At 39.3% G+C, this 21,760-nt stretch overlaps 1 protein-coding gene across 1 annotated transcript in view; it reads left to right on the top strand.

The window, feature by feature from the left end:
* Nucleotides 1–21,760, top strand: part of FCHO2 (FCH and mu domain containing endocytic adaptor 2) — a 63,335-nt gene that overhangs the window by 5,931 nt on the left and 35,644 nt on the right. Inside the window, exons 2-9 of the mRNA XM_048502962.1 lie at nucleotides 3,572–3,646; nucleotides 5,058–5,199; nucleotides 5,277–5,429; nucleotides 7,626–7,730; nucleotides 8,607–8,705; nucleotides 13,553–13,649; nucleotides 19,685–19,729; nucleotides 20,752–20,824. Of these exons, the coding sequence (XP_048358919.1) occupies nucleotides 3,572–3,646; nucleotides 5,058–5,199; nucleotides 5,277–5,429; nucleotides 7,626–7,730; nucleotides 8,607–8,705; nucleotides 13,553–13,649; nucleotides 19,685–19,729; nucleotides 20,752–20,824 (789 nt within the window). The remainder of the gene's footprint in view (nucleotides 1–3,571; nucleotides 3,647–5,057; nucleotides 5,200–5,276; nucleotides 5,430–7,625; nucleotides 7,731–8,606; nucleotides 8,706–13,552; nucleotides 13,650–19,684; nucleotides 19,730–20,751; nucleotides 20,825–21,760) is intronic.

Here is a 21,760-nt window from a genome sequence, read left to right as displayed (position 1 = left end):
AATCTTCTTTGTGACACCTCAGCTGTGTTAAAAGCAGCACTTCCACTTTTTGCAGCATTTGTAGATACATTAAAATATTTGTTTTAGTTTAGTTTTTAAATATATTATGGAAATCCATTTAACTGCTTGGGAATTTTTAAATATAAATTTACTTATTCAGGCCCAGCTATTTGCTTCCATAGTTACAAAAAGGAATTTGAAGGAGGACAAAATCTTATAAAGGATTTGTAGGCAAGCCTCGACTAGCTGCGGTTAATAAAATACCAGAGGTGTTAGAAATTCTTTCCATCACAGCATGCTGTCTGGAATTATTTATGAAAGTATAGATGCATTGTTGATCATCAGCATGGGGGGAGGGGGGAGGGAAACAGTACCAAAGCATGTGGCATGTCAACTTTGTAAGTTTAGCAGTGAAAGGATTATCTTGTTGGCTAAGCAACATCATTTCTGACAGAAATACACATCTGTATTTTGAATCAAGGAGATACGTAATCTTCACCAATAAAATGTGAAATCTAAATTCAAAGGCTAGAAGCTGGCATTCGTGTCATGGGGGGGGGGGTGTTGCATAACTTGCTTTTTGTTACTTTGTGTTTAAATGGTGGTTTGAATTCTTGAAGATTGTACAGTTATTCTAGCATGGAAGTATGTGATAGAAGAAATCATGGCTGGGCTGTAATTTATGGAAATCTGCCAGGGAGCCAAATGCAGTGTTTATGCCATTTTAAGTACGTAAGAAAATGTTACTAGAATCAAGTGGTGCATCTTTCACTCACTTCCCTGTTGTGTAAAGCAGTTCCTTGCAGACACTGGGAATCATCAGAAGAACCCACAAGAGTTCAGTAATATATAGTATACCTGTCAATCCCACAACATCTCACAGGAACCATGAGTTCAGTAAGGAGTTAGCAAGAGAGTAGGTTTGACTGCTGGTCAGGAACAGGGTGCTCAGTAGCAAAACAGGGCAAACTAGAATGTGTACCTCATGCTCTTGGGAGCAGTTTGTTAACCACACACTCAGCTGGTCACAGATATTTCTCCCTTCTGGTGATAGCCCTTCACAAACCGCTGCTGAGCATTGTACAGCACCCAACAGTCATAGCAGCCAATATATCAACTCGGGGAAGTCCCACCTCCAGCCAATCCAACCCATTTATGAGGATGATAATGAACTGATGCATGCATCTCCTTTCCCTTGAGACAAGGCTGCAGTTTTGATTTGTGCAGTTGGACTGTTTCCCTCTACTCAGATTATATGTCTTAGTTACCACCTCCTAGATCTCACAAGAACAATAAATGTGTGAGGGGAAAAACCTTCCCTCACTTCTCAGGTCTGTTTGTCTCCCTTCAGTCCTGGTTTATCAACTTGTCACTTTTCTGCCTATTTGTACATCAGTGTGTCTCAATGCTTACTGTGCTTCCTTCACCGATTGGAGCATATAGATGTTCTGTGCCCTTTTTCACTCTCCATTGTTTGACAATGAATCCTTTCCTATGGAGAAGGGAGGGTCGTAGCAGGAATCGCAAGCCCACATCAATGACTACAGAGTGATCACTCTATGTGGTCCTGCTGACCATGGGTCACCCTGTTTTTTCGTCCATTCTCTTGGAGTAGTAGCTCTCCTTTCCTAAGGTTGATATAGATTTATCTGACATTCCGATATCATGTTTAACCGTGTAGATCAGGGGTTTGCAACCTGTGGCTCTTCAGATGTTCATGGCCATGGTGGCAGGGGCTGATGGGAATTGTAGTCCATGAACATCTGGAGAGCCGCAGGTTGCAGACCCCTGGTGTAGATGATCCAGCCCAGCAGAGACTCTCAGTGGAACTCAGTTTGGTTAACTCTTGCCCATTTGACAATTCTTGATCAAATTGTCCATTAGAACTTCTTGTGCCATAAAGTAATCTATTTTCTGCAACTTTGTTGTGATGGAACAGCTTGTTTCTGATACATTACTGTTTTTCCCATTTAATGCATTTGCATTATCTCCATGGCTATAACCGCAAGTTTGTGTAGTAGCCATTTCAGTCTTTTACTCACTATGCACGTGTCATCCAAAACCAGTCCTTGTCATATCTTGGTTTTCATGTATTTATTTACAAAATATATCCCGCTTTTCTGCTCTTATAAGGTCCATCAGGGCAGCTAACAGTTCAAAACGTACAAGGTAAGATTACATCATAAACCATCTAAATCAATCCCCTCACCAAATATACATCATTAAAACAATGTTTAAAAGAGTTTTAAAAAACCAGAGTTAAAATACATACACAATACTCAAAATATATACAAAACAGAAAAAACATTGGTTAGGAAGGAATGATCATTGAGGGAATTCCAAATGAAACAAAAAGTCTTCACCCGCAGGTGGAAGATAACAACAGAAGGGGACAGACAAATCTCTCTGGGGAGAGACTGAGTTTGAGAATGTTGATGCTGTGGCTGAGAAGGCCCTCTCCCAGATTTCCACCCACCTGACCTCAGAAGGTTCAGGCATCCAAAGCAGAATATCTATGACCCTGATAGTCAGGCAGGTTCATAAGAGATTAAGTGTTATGTTGGGATTTACATATATTGGTCTCAGACTGTATGCATAGAGCTTTGAAAGTCAGGAGCAGCACCTTGAATTGTGCCCAGGAACATATTAGAATCCAGTGTAGATAGGCCAAAGCAGGAGTGATATGTTCCCTACCACGCATTCTATCCAGCATTCTGACTGCAGCTTTCTATACCAACTGAAGTTTCTGAATATTTTTCAAGGACAGCCCCATGTAAAGGGGATTGCAGAAATCTATTCTAAATGTAACTGGGGCATTCACCACAGTGGCCAGATCTTTTCTGCTTAGGAAGAGCTGGTGAAAAGCATTCTTGGCCACAATTACCATCTGCTTATTGAGCAGTAGACCTGGGTTTAAGAGTGCCTCCAGACTATGCACCTGTTCCTTCAAGGGAAGTGCTATTTCATACTCAACTGGTGATCCTTTGTCAGGCCTTCCACCAGTAGCACTTCTGTCTTGTTGGTGTTAAGCCTCAATTGATTAGCTGTCTCCAGGCACCTGTTCAATGTTTCTGCAGCTTCCCTGGGATCAACTGGAAGTGCAAAATAGTTGACTGTCATCCACAGATTTGATGGTAACCCAGCCCAGCTCTCCGGATGAATTTACCCAGTGGCTTTTCTTTTTGTTGAATTTGGATTGGATAGGAGGTAGCTTTTCTGACTCCCATGATGAGCTGCTGTCGAAGCTCTGGTGCTTACAAATCACCAGCACAGACTGAGTTGTGCATTTTGTCTTTGGTTGTTTGTGTCATATTGGTTATTACACCATTCTGGAATTTGGATAGCTTATTTAGCTTTTATTTGAAGAAAAGCATCTAAGCCACCATGTCAGTACTTTAAAATGTTATAATATCCTGCACTCAAATAGAGATCAGTTCGACTTCCTTAAAATAGCATCTTTTTTTAAAACAAATTTACAGTTAATGCAGTGGAACTTTTTCACGTGCTCCAAAGCCTCTATTGATTTTTGTATTTGGATTGCTTAACAGTAGTTGTCTTTTGTTATTAACAGGGCTACAATAGAGGAGGCATATTCAAGGTCGATGACAAAGCTAGTCAAATCAACAAGCAACTATTCACAGCTCGGGTGAGTAACCGTGTAGAAGCAAAACCTTATAATTCACTCAGAGGAGGTCTTTGACGAAACATTGGACAGAGAATTTAGGCTGTTGGATGAGCCTTTTCTATCTTCCCTTTAATCATATAATAAAATTCCTGTAAATGCTTGTATGGCTTGGTATGGTAAAAGGTTAAACCATGCTTAGAAAACCTATACATGGGGTCTTCGGAAGTCTTAGAAATACAATTTAGACACAAGGTGGGTCTAAAAATTCATAGAGTATGGCCATGTGCAGACCATAGTAATTTTCTACAGAGCTAGGACAGCACCACAATTAGCAGAAAAATTGGGGAGGGGAGGGAGGTGACAAGGTGTTTGGGGGTTTTTAAACCCAAATTATTGAAGCTGGAATTTTTCAACACTTAATCCCTGGATCTTGGCTGCCTACCAACCCTCCCCCATCCCAAAATAATTCCACAGCATGCAATGATAACTTGAGAGGAGGAGAGGAAGGCAGAAATTTCAACTTTAATTAGGACTATCTTTGACCATAAAATGAACGTTCAAGTGAATGCTTTTGGGAGATGCAGTAGTGAATTAAATTTCATTTAAAACCACAAATTATATGTATACGTTTTAAAATCTGATTGTCAACTTATGGAAAAGAAAAAAGGCTCTGTTATGGCCAGAATGTTTTCAAAGGTGATATATGTTTAACTTAAAATCAATGGAGTAATGTACCATTGCTGTCCAGAACCTTGCATATATTTTCCTATGCATGGAGTGAGTTTGAGCTTCAAGCTTGGAAGTTCCTCAGGCAAATGTTACAGCAGAAAATTAGCCTATGGATCTTTCTCTTATTTTTAGTCCTTATCTGGTATGTGAGAGTAAGAAACTGTCAGTCTTCACAAGGTTATTGAGAAAATTATTGCAAGGGTAGCTGGCTTAATGATTACAAAGCTCATAGATACAAAATGTTTGAAATGTGCTATTTAAATGCTGTGCATTAAGCCTGAGGGCTTTAACATTCATTTCTGTGTTTTGATTTTGAAATTCCTGGATTAGAACATATGTCTTTCACTTCTGTAAACTAGGAAGTATGTAGAAGTTCTCAGGCTTGTGCATTTCACTGTTCTTACAAGCCACTCTAGTAACATCTGTAGAGTCATGATTTTTTCCCTTTTCTGCACTGTATTTGTAGCTCAGAGAATGCTTTTTTTGTGGGCAGCAAGATATAATCAAATTTACTGAGACTTATTTCTGTTGGTTCTGCATGCTAACAGGGTAGAAAGAAGCTTAATTTTTGCTTCTAAGGTAAGTTGGTCGGGCTCTACAAAATATGTTTGGATTTGTGTCCAATGGAAAGCCATGCTTAACATGTTATTTTCCTTTCTGGTTGTTTCAGCATTTAACTGCTCAACTTTTCTTTTATTCCCAGATCATTTTCTCCAGTCTGGGATGTTTTCAAGTCATCAAGTGAAAAATTAGCAAGCTGTCATTTAGAACTTGTTCGGAAGTTGCAAGAAATAATAAAAGAAGTACAAAAGTATGGCGATGAACAGTTAAAAGCACATAAAAAGGTAATGTATATTTTTATTAAGACAATCCCCCCCCCCCAAATGAAACTGGTAGTTTTACACAGTGTGATATTTAACAGACAAAAGAAGAAGTTTCAGGAACTTTGGAAGCTGTGCAGAACATTCAAAGTATAACCCAGGCCCTCCAGAAAGCAAAGGAAAACTACAATTCAAAATGTGTGGAGCATGAGCGTTTAAAAAAAGAAGGGGCAACACAGAGAGAAGTAGATAAGGTAATGTTTGTATTTTTGTCTCTTATTTCCTGATCACAGAGTTTGAAAACATCTATGTAATATTTGCTAGAATGTTAAAGTATAAATCAGCTATGATCAGTGTACATCTTGAGTGAAACAAAAGTGATTGAATTTAAAAGCAAGATCATTGTGTCTAATACTGAACAATGGCTTTACAATGCAGATCAAAAATCCACACAATGGGGTCACAGATAGGCAGGATTTTTCTGTAAACCTGGGATAGTCTCCAAGTTTGCTGAAAACATCAGGAAAACTGGGAAAAACAAGGCTCCTCAAAGCTGTTAAAAGGTCTAGCCTGCCATTTTGAGGTTATTTAGCAACCCTGGCTGAATCTCCACTGGGAAATTCAATCTAAATCAAGCCAAGTTTGAAAATAAACTGCACTTTTTCAAGTGATCGGCTTGGTGGGTCTCTTCTGATTGGCTGTCATGCCGTGTTGGGCTGGGACCTTTTTTGGTTCTCCTGCAAAAACGTGCTGATGTTGTGTCAGAATGTCAGCACGTCATCACGTCTCCCCTGCCCAAGTTTCTGGTTGGTTCTCATTCTTTCATGCTCTCGCGAGAACAGGACCACACGCACTGATTGGCATTTGCGTCATGCCCCACAGCAGGAAATTTGAACCAAGATTCGACCCCAAATCCTCCCCTCCAAACTGGATCGAATACATTTTTTTTTGAAAAAGTAGTACTTTCAAGCAAGTTCGGCAAAGACACAAGATAAGGGGGAGAATGAGTGCCAGAACCAGGATGAATCTTTGTTCGTCGATCAGGCAGTGGAGAGTTCTTCCTGAATCCTTGATATTTTGCATGATTACTTGACTGTGGGAAATCGGCCTCTGAATCAGGCAGTGGCAGCAGGAATAGATCTTGCTGACAAGATTTTCAGTTTGTTGAAAGTGTAGTGCCATTTGAAGCCAGCATGTATTTTTACTACTTTGGACATTTTTAATGTTGCTAGGATTGCACAAAAATTTGGCTGTAGAAATCATTGCAGAAAGAAAGAGGTTTAAGAGCACCTTGGCTGCCGAGTTGTATTTTATTTATTTATTTAAAGCCTGCCTTTTGGATTGAGACTCAAGGTGGGTTAGAAATAAAAATATATGGTAAAGCAGGAGTCCTCAACCTTTTTGAACTTGCAGACACATTTGGCATTCTGCTACGCATGATGGACGCAGCAGCAAAATGGCTGCTGCAGAAGGCGGAGCTTGAAACAAAAACGATTGACACAACTCAGCTTCAGCATAACACCGATCTTTGAGCCGTGGTGGTAGTTGCTGCCAGAGGAACATTTCAAAAATAATCTGCACATCCAATAAATACCCTTACTGTGCAAAAAGCCTACCTGGCCCCTGCACTTCTTAAAGTCACTGGGTGAAATTTTAGGATTTTGGGAGCCTTCCAGACCTCCTCAAACATAATGATAATGAAAACTATATAAAAGTCTATTTGAGATTACAGCTTTTAAAACTATATAAAAAGTCTATTTGAGATTACAGCTTTTAAAGAAAAATGTGTCTTATTTTCACAAAATCACTGTTTATACTATTCCAGATTTATGTGAGATTTGATAAAACTTGATAGTGCCATGGTAATTAGAGAAAGACCTCTGGTCCTTTTATCATTGCCAGGAGTGATAAGTAGTGGTTAGAATGTCATACTGGGATCTGTGAGACCTGGTTTCAAATGCCCACTCTGACATTCAATCTTGCTGCGTTACCTCTTGCCAATCACTCATTCTCAGCCTACCTACCCTATTGAGGGGTGGTTGTGAGGATAAAATGGAGGAGGGGACAATGATGTAAGCTACTTTGGGTTCCTGTGGCAAGATAGTCAGGGTATAAGTGAAGTAAATTAAATAATTTTAGGGTTTGCATTTTGAGGTATATTAGTAGTTTTGCTCTGGCATTTTATATTTCCTTCCTTTTTGGGATTGACTTGCCTAGGCCATATTCACACATCAGGTTTGAATGTTGTAAAATCACCCAGTGGGGTTTGTCATATGATTTCATGTTGGTACATTATTTGTGTGAGCCCTCGTGTGGCAGGAATTAGTATTTTCTAGTATTCAGTGCAGAACATTAAAGACAGGATAGTTGTGAATTACAATTATACAATTATAAATCTAAAATATTTGCTTTGCCATATCTTTTTTTCCTTTTGTAATTCTTTCATGAAGGCTGCAGTAAAATCCAAGAAGGCTACTGATACATACAAGCTATATGTAGAAAAATATGCTTCAGCAAAATCCGATTTTGAACAGAAAATGACTGAAACTGCACAGGTAAGCATATGTGTTAAAAATCTGTATAACCTAAACAAACACTGCATTTTGATTGTTAATCGCCTTTCAAGTTTACTGTCAGTTCCCCTTGTTCTTCTGTTATACATGCTTCAGAAGGAATTTGATAGGGAAAAGTTAACCTTCCAAAAAGGGGGAGGAGAATAATCAACCATCCAAAGTAAACAGATTCTTCATTTTGTTGGCAGCAGAGTCTTGTTTTCTGGGGTGCAGATTCTGAACCTCTTTAACTGATGAAAGACTTGTGGGTGGGTCTAAAACAAGATCTTAAACTAATCATTTTGCATATTACCTTTCATCTTGGACACTTTTTTGTGGAATGATTAACATTATTCACATACTGTAGTCTTAGGGATTTTTAGCATTTGGCCTTCTGATTTTTAAAAAAATAGCTTCTAAAATTTGTAAAATTATACTTAGATTTTCATGTGAATATGCAAGTATCTCTTTAAAATGTAATGGGAATTTCACAGAAACGTGAAATTTTTAGTAGATGGTCTGTGGGAAAATAAGAGCAGGAACAGCATTAGGCGGGGCGGGGGGTGGAGCACAGGAAAAGTCATGGTACATGAGCAGAAATCCTTCTGCCTATGGAAAGGTTTTGGTGAATCTAAGCCCTATACATTTTTCAATTTTCAATGGGAATATTTAAGACTATATTTAAAGATTATTTATAGGGGTATTTTGTATAATTGATATTTAAATACCACCTCTATATTAAAATATACTGTCGATAACCCAGAATTGAAAAAAAGTGGGACATATTGGTAAGCATAATTAGTGCTTTAAATTCTGTCGCTTTACAAAATGTGTTCTTCTCATTGTATGTACTCAACTAAATGCTTATTTGTGATACAGAAGTTCCAAACTATTGAAGAAATGCATCTCTCCCACATGAAAGAGATTATAAAATCTTTTTCAAATACAGTAAAAGAAGTTCATTTACAAATTGGCGAGGTAAGTTTTTGCTTGTGGTCTATTTGGGTCCGTTCAGTGGGTTTACTCCCAGGAAAGTGCTAGTGTATTCATTTTAGACAAAATACCCGTATATACTCGCAGATAAGTCGACCCGTGTATAAATCGAGGCACCTAATTTTACCACAAAAAACTGGGAAAACTGATTGACTCACGTATAAGTCGAGGGTGGGAAATGCAGCAGCTACTGGTAAATTTCAAAAATAAAAATAGATACCGGTACCAATAAAATTACATTAATTGAGACATCAGTAGGTTTTCCCAGGAGATGAAATGAAACAATGCATCTGAGAAATAAACATATTGTGGAACTTGGGTGTTTACAGGGTATAAACTAGGAATGCAAGACCAATCAGGTGACCTAATTAGATGCTGCTGCTGCTGCTGCTGCGGTATAGGAAAGCATCTCCTCAGCCATCAAATGAAGGAGAGTCTGGTAAACCTATGGAATTAAGGCTGCACTTCTTTGCATGCTTACCTGTGAGTAAGCCTCACAATACAGCAGAACTTACTTTGAAGTGAAAATGGAGGGGATTCAACTTCACAACACATCAGTCCTTTCCTCAGTTCTTTCCTGCCATGGAGCTGAAGGTTCTATACAGCTTGTCCAGTGTACATTTACTTGGAAATAACCCCCCTGAATTTAGTTGAAATGTATTCACATGAAAGAGTAGCAATAATAAGAATGTAGCCTTGCAGGCACTTTTTAAAATGCATTTTAAAACCTCAGATTTAAAAAAAATCCAGCCCAGAGTTTAAAATGCTTAAAAGCCATTGAAATCGAATGTTCTGTGCTTGATTGCAGCTCAGGCTTGAAGATCTTTTACTAATAAAGGATCTTTTTGAACAGAGCATTACTGTAAATATATTTAAATAATTCTTACTAAGAGAAGGTGTGAATGTGCTCTAACATCCAGGATAATGATTTTAATCAATAGTGATTGCAAAAACAGAAACAGGGAGGTGGTATTTACAGCAGATAAATTATGCTTGAGTATGATATGGTTTACGTCTCTTTTGAGGCACATCATGCTTCCTTTTAGCATGCCCATGCTCTGCAATACTTTCCCATATTTTTCTGCAGTCTTTCAACAGGTTCACTTAGCCAGTGAGCCGGAAAAAGCACCCCAACTTCACTGACAACATAGGAACTGGGTGAGCGGACTTTTTCAAGGCTTCAAAATGAGTGAGAAAGACTCCACCCAGACAGCAACGAAGCGAAGCAAAGTGACGGGAACTAGCCATTCCTTTAGAAGCGGCCAAACCAAACACATTAAACCCAGCACAAACAAACAAACTTATAAATGCCTTTAGATACCTAACTCAGCAAATGAATAAGACAAGGAGTTAAATTCTTCCGTCTACCATTTAGGACTATTATAGTTAAGGAAGAGGCAATTATTGCAATGGTGAAAACTGGGGAAAAACCAGCAAGACGTGTACTTTGCTTTTTGAGAGGAGATAAAATATAGCAGGGCTATAAATGACTTAAAGAATTTCCTTACCTCAATAAAACTTTAAATTAGACACCCCTTTATGGTATTCCTCACAAGGAGCTCTGATAGCAGCACTTTAAGAGAAGAGCACAGAGAAAAGTGGAAACGGTTGGATAGAGTACGGAGAGCTGTAAACAGCAAGTTAGGAGGAGAAAGAAACGAAACTGTAAACCATAGTGAGACTAAATTAGACGCTCTGGAACGTTACAACAATAAGCTCCCCTAAGTAATCAGTTGGTTTTACACAATACACATTCTTTTGAAATGAAAATGCCATACTAAAAGCAATGAAGACGGTAACAATGAGGAGGAGACGGAGAACTCCAAGGGTCACGGCTGGGCGGCCCCTCCGTGCAAGCTTGCCTGCCTTGCTGGAGTCTAGCTGGGGAGAGGGAGCTGGTGGGCAGCGTGCGGCGCGCTGCACACCAACTCCCTCTCCCCAGCTAGACTCCAGCAAGGCAGGCAAGCTTGCACGGAGGGGCCGCCCAGCCGTGACCCTTGGAGTTCTCCGTCTCCTCCTCATTGTTGCCGTCCATGCCGCTCTGTTGCAAGGCAGGCTTTTGGGCAGGGCGGGCAGAGGAGCCGCTCCCCTATGCATCTCTGGCAATTTCATGGCCGGCTCGCCACCTCTGAAGCTCCCACCCCTGCCAGTACACCCCTCAGCCGGCTTCGTTGCCTCCACGGCCCACGCTGCCCCACAAGGCTTCTGCAAACTGACGCCGCACACGCCGAAAGTGAGTGGGGAGCCTCCGTGGGCTGTCCTAAGAAGGGATGCAGATGGGAAAGGTGGAAGGGCTGGGGACTGACCAAGGTGGGGAAGGGCTGACTCGCGTATAAGTCGAGGGGAGCTTTTTCAGCCTAAAAAAGGGACTGAAAAACTCGACTTATACGCGAGTATATACGGTACTGCATTTACCAGTTCTTGCTCTAAATCTCTTGCGGTAAGGCATTGTAGAAGGGGTGGGGAGGTACAGCAGTTTACATTAGGGGTCTGCACAGTGTTTTTTACACAGTAAAGTTTGTGTTCAGAGTCTTAAAAACCAGAAATCTTCAGTAAATCCAAATGAAGCAGATAACCATTGGCTTTATTCAACATTTTATCTAAAATTGTCAGGTTTCTAAAACCCGAATGTAAATATTACCAAATAAAAGAGATTGTGCCCCCCGCCCCCCACTGCCATTTTCTAAATCCATGGATGGCTGGACTCTTGTCCAGCATTCAATTGAAGCTCTGTTCCGTCCGCCACTGTTTCTCAAGTCTACATAGACTTGGGAAACCACGGCAGGTAGAATTTCCATTGCGGTTTCCCAAGTCTATGTGGACCTGGGAAATGGTGTCAGAGAGCCTCCAGTGTTCAGTTGAAGCTCTTGCCACTCCCAGTCTTAAAAACTGGATCACATTCGGCTTTTTTGGCACCCAGACTATTTAGCAGAAAATGTAAATTTGAACTTCATTTGCCTAGTTTATATCGCACCATTAGTGTTTGTCCCTAGAAATAAAGAGACTTTAACTATGCATTTCTAGAATAAAAAAGCAAATATATTCTCAAGATGTATACTACCATATTTTTTGCTGCTCTGGAAGTCATGATATGACAAATACTCTTATTTTGTGTTTGGCAAGATGTAAGTCTCATGTGGCAGACAGCCAGGAAATAAATATGAAAGGGAGTTTATGTATTTGTACTTACACGTACCATGTGTTGTTCTTTCATTTAAAAAATAGATTTAAAAAATCATTAACTATCTTTTGGCAATATACCCTGCTCCTTAGCTGTCTTTTATTTATTTAATTATTAAATAACTTACAGAGTCTTCCTATATTACCACTGTTAATGCAAAGCTACTCTTTATACAGAACTATAATAGATTTAGAAAAGTCCTAAATATCCCTCTAGCATCCTGCAGTGTCTGACCCTCAACAGATTAGCAGATTATAAACTAAAAAACAAGAGTTAAGAATGTGTGACAAATTAAAGATACCTATGGAGAACCTTGTAAGGAATAAGCTTATTACGAACTATGGATGCAAATTCCCCCTTATTTAATTTATAATGAGCATGACACACTTTGACTCAGTTGGGGGCCCACTGAGTGTACTGGTGGCCCCCCACTGCAAGGCCTCCCCTTTCTAAAGATAACATAGGGAAAGTGTAGAGTCAAGAAGCTCTCATTGAAGGAAGTGAGGTTCTGGCCTTAGGAGTTAGGCATTCATTTGTTATCTTATCCCTTATGCTGTTTAATGTATACATATGTGCCCTCTAGTGGAGTTTGTCAGGTTTTGAACTGTGTGCCATCAATATGCTGATGACACCCATCTCTTCCTTTTGCTGGATTAGCAGCAGGACTCAGCTCTCCTGGTCTTGAGCCAGTGCCTGGGTGCTGTGGTAAAGTGATTGAGGGAGAGCTGGTTGAAGCTGAATCCATCAAAGATGGGAGTCACATGGTTGGAAAGGGTTGGATTGATATGGGGGTTACAACTTGATGGAGCACGGCTGTCACTAGTGGACTTCATGAGGAACATGGGTGAATGGCTTAATGTCTTGTGTTCTCTGGACAAACTAGTAGCCACAGTGGCAAGGTCTGTATTTTCTGGCTTTGCCAGGACTCTCTATCTGTCCCAGTCAGATCTGGCCACAGCCATAGTCACCTCAGAACTTATTGGAGTTTGCCACTGAAGATGCTCCAGATATTTCAGGTTATCCAAAATGCAGCTTCTAGGATTTTCACTGGCACATTGTGGTCTACACACACATAGTCAGTATCAAGGCAGCTGATGGCAATTGGTTTCCAGATCAAATTCAAGATGCTGGTCTTAACCTTTAAAGCCCTACATTGTGAAGGACTGTCTTTTCCATTACAATCCCCACATTGCCTGTGTTCTTCATCATTCAATCTTTTGGTGGTGTTTGGCCCTTGAGTTGCTCTCCTCTCTTCTACTAAGACCTTCTCTGTGGTGGCCCTACTCTGGTCGACTGTTTTATCAGAGAGCATATGAGCCCTGTAGAACCTTGAAACCCCTACAGAAGCTAATAAGACAGCTCTTTCAATGGGCGTTTATTTAGTCATTGCGTGTATCTTGAAATTCTTGTGTTATTTCCACTGAATCATTATACTGTTGGTGTGTTTGAAATAGCTATGTTTCAAATAGTAGATTCATATAGTTGTTTTTAAATTGTGTTATTGTTATCATCATCATCATCATCATCATCATCTATTGAATTATATTTTAGTTTGCTATAAGCCTCCCCAGACCTTGATTGGCAAGGGGGTAGCAGGGTATAAAATTGATAAATAAATCAAACTTTATTAATAGTCTTCTTTTTCTCAAAGGTTCATGAAGAATTTATAAATAACATGGCAAACACATCCGTCGACAGTTTGATACAAAAATTTGCTGAGTCAAAAGGCACAGGCAAAGAGCGACCCGGTAAGAGAGTAAAAATAATTAATTCACTATTTTGTGAATTGCCTTTATGTCAGGAGTTGGAATACTCATGTATCCTTAATATCAACGTACCGGGAATATTTACAAAAATTATTTTCCTGTACAGTTTATTCTTTACGGCTGAAAGCAGCCTTTAGGCTATATTTACCAACATACGTAAAACTATTTGTATAGGTCAGGTACCTTTCATATAATTATGGTAAACCTTAGTTATAGTGGTTTATTAAGATTGATTTTTCCCTTCTGTGTGTCAGTGCAACTTTTCCCCCCCTCATCAAATATGTCTTGAAGACCGTAAAATTCTGAGTCCAATCTTTTTGTTAGAAATGTTCAGGTCAATTAATAAACTCAGAATTGGTAGTGTAGGAGAGAGTGGATTGCCAGTGGATGCATCTTTGGCATTATATGGAATATTACTTCCTCAATTTTCATGGGAATGTTTGTAAAAAATGAAACTAGATATTATTTCTAGATGGCATTGTTCCTTCTGGATGGAAAATGTTCTGTTGGTATAGATTTGGCTCTCAGAGAGAGCGTGGAGCAGAAAGTGCATGCATGTTGGTGAGGATGTCTGTAAATTAAAATCAGTTGACCAGTGAGATAGATCATTGTTGGGAAATATTCAAGGAATAATGAAATAGCATGATGAAGATCTGATACATATGATACTAAGCAGAGTTACCCAAGTTTATGCCCATTGACTTCTAATTGAATGGTGTAATTCTGCTTAGGTTGGTTCTACTAGTATATTAATTACTGCCTCCCCTAAGCTATGACCATGATCTAAATCATGACTGCTTGTGTTTGCCACGTTTTCTAAAAAAAAGAATTTGGGAGATGCATTTATATTGTGCAGATGTCATGAAATCCTTTGTTTGCTGGAAAATAAGTCTGAAAAGTTTTCTATATCTGCTTTTAGCTATGATTCTCAAATGAATGGTAACTTGGTTTTGTACTCTCTTTCTGTCTCCCGTACTATTTATTTTATGTGTTATTTTACTTACTTAATTTGCTTACTTAATTTCTCAGTTATTCTCTCTCTCTCTCTCTCTCTCTCTCTCTCTCTCTCTCTCTCTCTCTTACCTCCCTACCTGCTTGCCCTAGTCAAGGCAGAGTAAAACCTTGGTCAAGGCAAGAGGTGATCACAGATGGTTTGTCATTCCTTCCCTCCACGTCATGCCCCTGGTATTCCTTGGAGGTATCCCATGCAGATACTTGCCAGGGGTGACCCTGCTTAGCATTTGAGATCTGACAAGATCAGGCTAGCCTGGCCTATTGAGATTAGAACATGTATATTTATTTGCCCTGCCCATATTTGACTCCTTCAGATGTGAGCCGTACAATGCCCATCACAACCTCAGCTTTCCCAACTAGCTTCATCACATCTTATCAGGATTCAGTTTCAGCTTATTCACCCTTAATACATTGAATCACAGCAAGTCAGGCAAGGTCTCAGGATCCCTATAGCATCATTGAGGGATTTGGATAAAATAATATAAACCTGAGTGTTTCCAGAATATTGATGACAACCTAATCCAAAACTGCAAACGATTCCTTGTAAGAGCTTTACATAGTGATTAAATAGCGTGGCAAGTCTCATACCTATGACAAAAGTTTCCAACAGTAACCCTTGGAGTTCAGTCCATGAGGAACCGTTTCAACCTGTCTAAAGCACTTCCCTTAATTCCTACGTATACCTCCATATGCTTGAACAAGAAGACATGGCCGATAGTATCAAAATATAAATCCAATAAGAGCACCAAGTGGCGTGGCCCTTGACTACATTCAAACTGAGATCATCAGTCCTAAACCACCAATGTCATCTCCATTGCGACCTACTAATGAGTAATTCACAATACAATGTAAAACATAAAAATAAGTGATTTTTAGATCACTTATTAGTACATAGTGGAATCCACCTTCCTACAGCAGCAACTGCCTATATTTTTTGGCTAACAGTAGCATAGCACAGTATAAACTGAAGGCTTGCTAGAAACCATTCTTAAATTCTGGGTTGGACAATATGGGATGGCCCTTTAGGTGTTCAGACCAAATGGCGCAGCTGTGACCACAGCATGAAAAAAACTTATGCAAATGGTGTTAACTTTGATAAAACTGAAAACGAGACCTAAAATGGAACAGGTGTTTTGTGTAGTGTGCCTATTTTGTATTTACTTTGTGTGACTCAGACAGCACAATGCCAAAGGAAAAAGTAAACTAATTGGACAGAATTTGATTGTCTGATAGACAGTGATATTGCCAGTTGTCATGGTAAATATATATAAACGGAATGTTCACATCAGTATTTAAAGGCTTCGTAAATTTGTTCTGCAGAGCTGTGATAGATAAACATTTATTTTAAATTTTGTATATCTGGATGTAGCAATAGAGCATCTAGTGTGATTTATTTTCATTTAGCAAGCAATATAAACGTTGCTGGTAAAGAATACCAAATATTTGCAGGGCTTTTTCTCTAGCTTTTTAATTGGATTTTTTTTGGTGATGCTTGACGTGTAATGGTATCAAATGTTAGTAAGAAAAAGATTGCTTGTATGTTTGTACACATAAACATGTGATCGAGCTCAACATATAAGCACTAAGAGCAATCATTTGTTTTGACAGCAGAATTAATTGAGGCTAAAACAGTTGAAATTCCACTTGTATCAAGCTGTTCATTAGGAATTGCTCTCTGGCTTTAGTGCTGTCAGAAAAATAACCTGTCTTGCTATGATTAAATAGCAGATTGATGGTCGGTCCACTGCATTTGAGAGAGAGGTTGAATAAACTTTCTACTGCGGAAACAATTCAGAAGTGACATGCTGCAAGGGGGGTCAGAATGTGCATTGATATCCAGCTGAGCTGTCAACTGGCACTGAGCCAGACACGCAAAGCTTTGCCATTTTAAAGCAGTATGTGAGGCATATGCAGTTTTGAAAAAATTGTCCTCCTTTCATGCGTGATTTAATGCCAGAGGCAGGAAACCCCTTTTGTTTTCTTCTAAAACCAAGCATACTGTCTGCTGTATGTGTAGCTACAAGTATCTTTAGAACTAATGTGAATTATTTTTTGTAAAGCTTTCATATCGTTTTATTGATTTTGCTGGAATAAAATTTTCTTGCCGTATATTCATAAGAAGTTCTAAAGGTGGGTTTAATTTTTAGTTTAAAAGTACAGTTTCATTTTAACATTTTCCTTGCAATAAAGCAGGAATTTCCAATGTACACTCTTTACTTTCCATATCTAGTAACACATATATCCAACAGCAACAACAACATATTTTATTGCAGTGCCCAGTCATAAAAAGCACTAAATACAGCATGAAGTACTTACAAACTATATGTAACAACAGTTAAAAATCATGATTTAAAATAGATAGTGAAAATATTTAAAACCATTGTTGCAGTTATGAGAATGGCATTATTTTTTAAAACCCTAAAAATAAGATTGTAGATTCCCTATTTATTTTTAATACTTGGTATCTGGCCGACTTATACACTGAGGCACAAAACTTCACAACTTGTCTAATAACAAAGATTTTTGTGAGAGAGGTGGTTTTAATAACATACATAGCCAGTTGTCTTCAAGAAAAATGAATTTCAAGTGAATAAATATCTTTGTCAAGTCTGGGCTATCTACTTCCTCAGAGAACCCACTAGTTGACTGTTCATGACACTGGTCTGCAATTGTTCAAGAGATGCTTGGAACCATTAGTGCTATTTCACCAATTAATTATGGAGCTGGTGACATGGTAAGATGACTGCATTGTAAAAAAATAGTCTGTCGTCCCCCTTGAGAGAAAATTAATTGCAAAGTAGTTACATCACTTAAAACTATCTTGAGAGTAAAATCTGAAGTTACCTCAAAATGGAATTGTTTCAAAATGGAATTGGGTATATTGCTATATTTGGAATGGTTTCTTCGACATAGTGTCTTTTTTCACTGAGTTAAATTATATTTTGAAAAGGTGCATCAGACTTGTTTAGCAGTTAGATTCGAGTTCAGTAGCACCTTCGGGACCAACAAGATTTTTGTGGTACATACTTTTGAGAGTCAAAGTTCCCTTTGTCAGATACTAGTAGGTATGGAGATCTGATCTTTTATATCCCAGTCAGAAGGTAGACTCTTCGTTGTCTGTAGGGTGAGGTAAGAGTTCTGACTTTTAGTTCTTTCCTGTTTTATTTCATTTGGTGAAACTCCTGCATTCTGAAGTATTGTAGATAGAAGTAATGTAATCTCTTTGGGCTTTCTGTGCCTCTCTATAGTTGTGTCCCAGATTACAGTTGACAATGTGAGAAGTTCTGCCGCCTTGTAGAGGGATGAGTGTACAGGAGGGCTGTGGTTTTGAGTAGTTAAGTTGCCAACTCCAGGTTGGGGAATTCTTCGAGATTTCAGGGTGGAGCCTGGGGAAGGAAGGGGCCTTAGCAGGATATGATATCATAGATTCCACCTTCCAAGGGCCGTAGGAGGTTAAGAGCTCGTGTATCTAATCTGGAGGAACCGGGTTTGATTCCCAGCTCTGCCGCCTGAGCTGTGGAGGCTTATCTGGGGAGTTCAGATTTGCCTGTGCACTCCCACACACGCCAGCTGGGTGATCTTGGGCTAGTCACAGCTCTTCTGAGCTCTCTCAGCCCCACCCACCTCACAGGGTGTTTGTTGTGAGGGGGGAAGGGCAAGGAGATTGAAAGCCCCTTTGAGTCTCCTACAGGAGAGAAAGGGGGGATATAAATCCAAACACCTCCTCCTCCTCCTCCTCCTCCTCCTCCTCCTCTTCTTCTTCTTCTTCTTCTTCTTCTTCTTCTTCTTCTTCTTCTTCTTCTTCTTCTTCTTCTTCTTCTTCTTCTTCTTCTTCTTCTTCTTCTTCTTCTTCTTCTTCTTCTTCTTCTTCTAAGCAGCTGTTTTCTATAGGAAAACCGATCTCTGTTATCTGGAGATCATTTGTAATTCCAGGAGACATCCAGGCCCCAACTGGAGCTTGGCAATCCTGAGTTGTATGGGGAATTGTTGAAGACAGTGGGAACAAGATACGTTACACATTCAGACATCTGGTCCTGATTCATTGGATGCAGTTGAATACATAGAAACTGCCTACTACTTGTGGTGACATCATTCCCCCCTTTTTCAAAAGATCAGCTTCCAGCGAGAAGTACTTGCGTGTGTTTTTGTAAGAAACCCATGTTAACCCCTTTGATGCTAATCTTATTCTTGTTCGAGATAAAAGAAACAGTTGTCTGTTTGATACAGTGGTGCCTCTATTGTAATTTAGTAATAGTATGCTGTATTTCTAAATTATTCCTTTTAGTAATCCTGTTTAAAGGAAGCGAGTAATCTATTTAGGATATCATCCATAAGAAATCTTATTCTATCATATGGGGAGTAAATTGATTAAAACTGCATGTAATAAACAGTTCTAAAAGAGAAATGTGCGTTCTTTAAATAATGCTGGCTGCGCTGCATATGGACAGTATCTTAGAAGAGCAGTTCTCCACTTATTATGGCTGACTTTTGTAGCCAACCAAAATTTATACTTACCACCAAAACCGCCCATCCCCCATCTAGGGGAGGGTCACAATCTTGCTCTTGAAGATGCATGGGTTTTTAGGGATATGGAAGGAAGTGCTGAGAGAATTGATCTTTTCCAAGTGCCTCCATGGAAGTCCAAATGCCTTTAGGAAAATGCAATGCAGTCTCAGAGATGAGACCATGTCCCTCTCCCCAGGAGAAGGTCAGGCATTCTTCATGCTGAGCTTCTCTTGCCATATTTAAAGATATACCTACAAGGGCCAGTCTGGTGAGTGAATTCATGCCTCTAAGATAAAAGCTATTCATGTTTTCTGTTAGTATACAATAAAAATAATTTAAAGTTTTGAAAAATATTTATCTTATAAATCATGGACAAATTTTAATTCAAATGTGTTGAACTGGTTAATTTTGGTTGTTAATTAAATGCCACAGATTTAATCATAATGGCTGAGGAATGTTTAAGAGAAGTAATTGCCTTATTTTTCATGTTTTAAAAGGACTTATTGAATTTGAAGAATGTAATACAGCTAGTGCAGTTGAAGGTGAGTTTCTTTTACATGTTAAGAATGGCATAAAAATGTACATCTCATTTCTAGCTTAATTTTTAAATGTAGTCTGTAATGTTACATTTTAAAAAATGTTAGGTGGCTTGTATTTTTCAAGTTCTGATAAAATGAACCTACATGTGCTTCTGCTATAACAAAAGAGGAAGAATTTCTGGTGGTGTTTTTGCCATGAGATGGAGTTTATTTCATGTATGCCCTATCACATAAGCTACAGGTAAATTTGTTTGCTTAGTAATTTTTCTCCTGACGATTCAATACAGTTCAATACAGATGTTTCACAGAGGCCAGATGTGCTGTGACAAAGGCCACACTGTACTGCCTCCAGTGGGATTTTTAGAGGTGCCGGGAGGGAGGAAAAAAGCAAATCCCACCCTCCACTGGAAAGTCCTCCCCGTGGACTTACGCCACCCAAAAGTTCCAGGTCCAGGGCTGCGGCCAAAGTGCTGCCAACCAAGGGTGGAAGCCGACTAACATTAGCTCCACTCCTAGAAATTTCCCAGCCTGGTCCCCCATGCCAGCATCCATTCTGAACTCCAGTGCAACTCCAACCCCACTCAGTGGTCCACCCACTGCAGAGCTGATTGGTGGCTGGCCATCAAAACAGAGGAAGCGTAGGGAGGCTTGAGGTAAGGTGTCATTAACGTGCTCCATCATTTAGCTTTTTCTGCTCTTCATTTTCTGCTCTACCACATCAGAGAAAAGCTTGGACAGATAGTTGTCATAATTCAGGATGGTCCAGAAAATGTGGGAATATTAATGGTCCAATTTGATCTTGGAACTGGCAGTTCTCTTAACAAGAGTATTCTTACCTCAATCATGGCTAGATTTGTTTCTAGTTGTGATAGTTCAGTATTTCTATTTATACATGTTGGTGCAGAGATTGGCGACTGTACATGCCCAGAACTTGCATACTGAGGACTTGTAAATTATGTATTGAATATTCATAACTGGGTCAAAGTTAAATATCTTGTTCTAACAATAAAGTACTTTCTTCGCAGGGATAAAGCCAAGAAGAAGAAAGCCTTTTGGATTACCAGGGATTATAAAGAAGGAAAAAGATACAGAATCTGTGTAAGTCATTACTTAACTGCTTTGAGCTTCTGCTAAAACACATTTAACATAACAGAGTTGAATGAGTATACCTGAATTGTGAAATTAATTCCGTAAGAAACTTACTGAACATTTTAATGCTTTTCTAAGAATAATTACTTTTCATATTATAACATCCATGACCATAGGGAGGAGAAGCTTTAGCCCTCCCCCCCCTTCCCTGTGCAGTTTTCTTGACCTGAACTGGGCCCCTGTCGTGCTTGAAAAATTAGCTCCTGCAACTGCCATCTGACTGCGTGGAAAGTTAGTCACATAAGGGGGAACCCAGGCCCAGTTAATTATAAAAACGTAAATCTTGTTTAGCTAAAGCTGAAAGTGAATCCAGAAAAGATGTAGCTGATGAAAATCAGTTGAGTTGATTTCTACAAGGGATTGACCTTCATATTCTCGGTGGACTGAATTGAGAACCTGAAGAATCTTGCTTGGTGATAAGATCCATTGTTGCTCTTTGGAAAACAAGTACAGACTGTGGCAAGGAGACTTTACAGCTGCATTGGGTCAAAGAATTGGGCTCCCTTCTAAGCTCAACTGATCTGATCATACTGAATCATGATTCCATAGCCCTTAGGCTGCATCACCTTATCACGTTCTATGTGGGACTCTTCTTAAATGCAACTCAGAAGTTTTGTTTACTGGAATAATCTGATACAGTAATACAGCGCTGAGTTCGAAACGTGCCCCTCCCCCAATTTGTTTCCAAATTCATTTTAAGGTGCTGGCTGTCATTTTGATACCCCCAATGGCCTGGGACCCACATATCTAAGGAACCACCTCTTTATGTTCATTTAGATCAGTTCACCAAACTCTTTACCATTCCTTTGATATTGGTACTATTGCTCATTTTGATCAAAAAATGATGTCAGTGACTACTCTACTACTCTGAAACAGCCTCTCTGA

This window comes from Sphaerodactylus townsendi, linkage group LG07 (genome assembly GCF_021028975.2).
Source record: "Sphaerodactylus townsendi isolate TG3544 linkage group LG07, MPM_Stown_v2.3, whole genome shotgun sequence".
Lineage (NCBI taxonomy): Eukaryota > Metazoa > Chordata > Lepidosauria > Squamata > Sphaerodactylidae > Sphaerodactylus > Sphaerodactylus townsendi.
The sequence above is the reverse complement of the archived record's forward strand: the minus strand, read 5'-3'. Positions and strand labels throughout refer to the sequence as shown.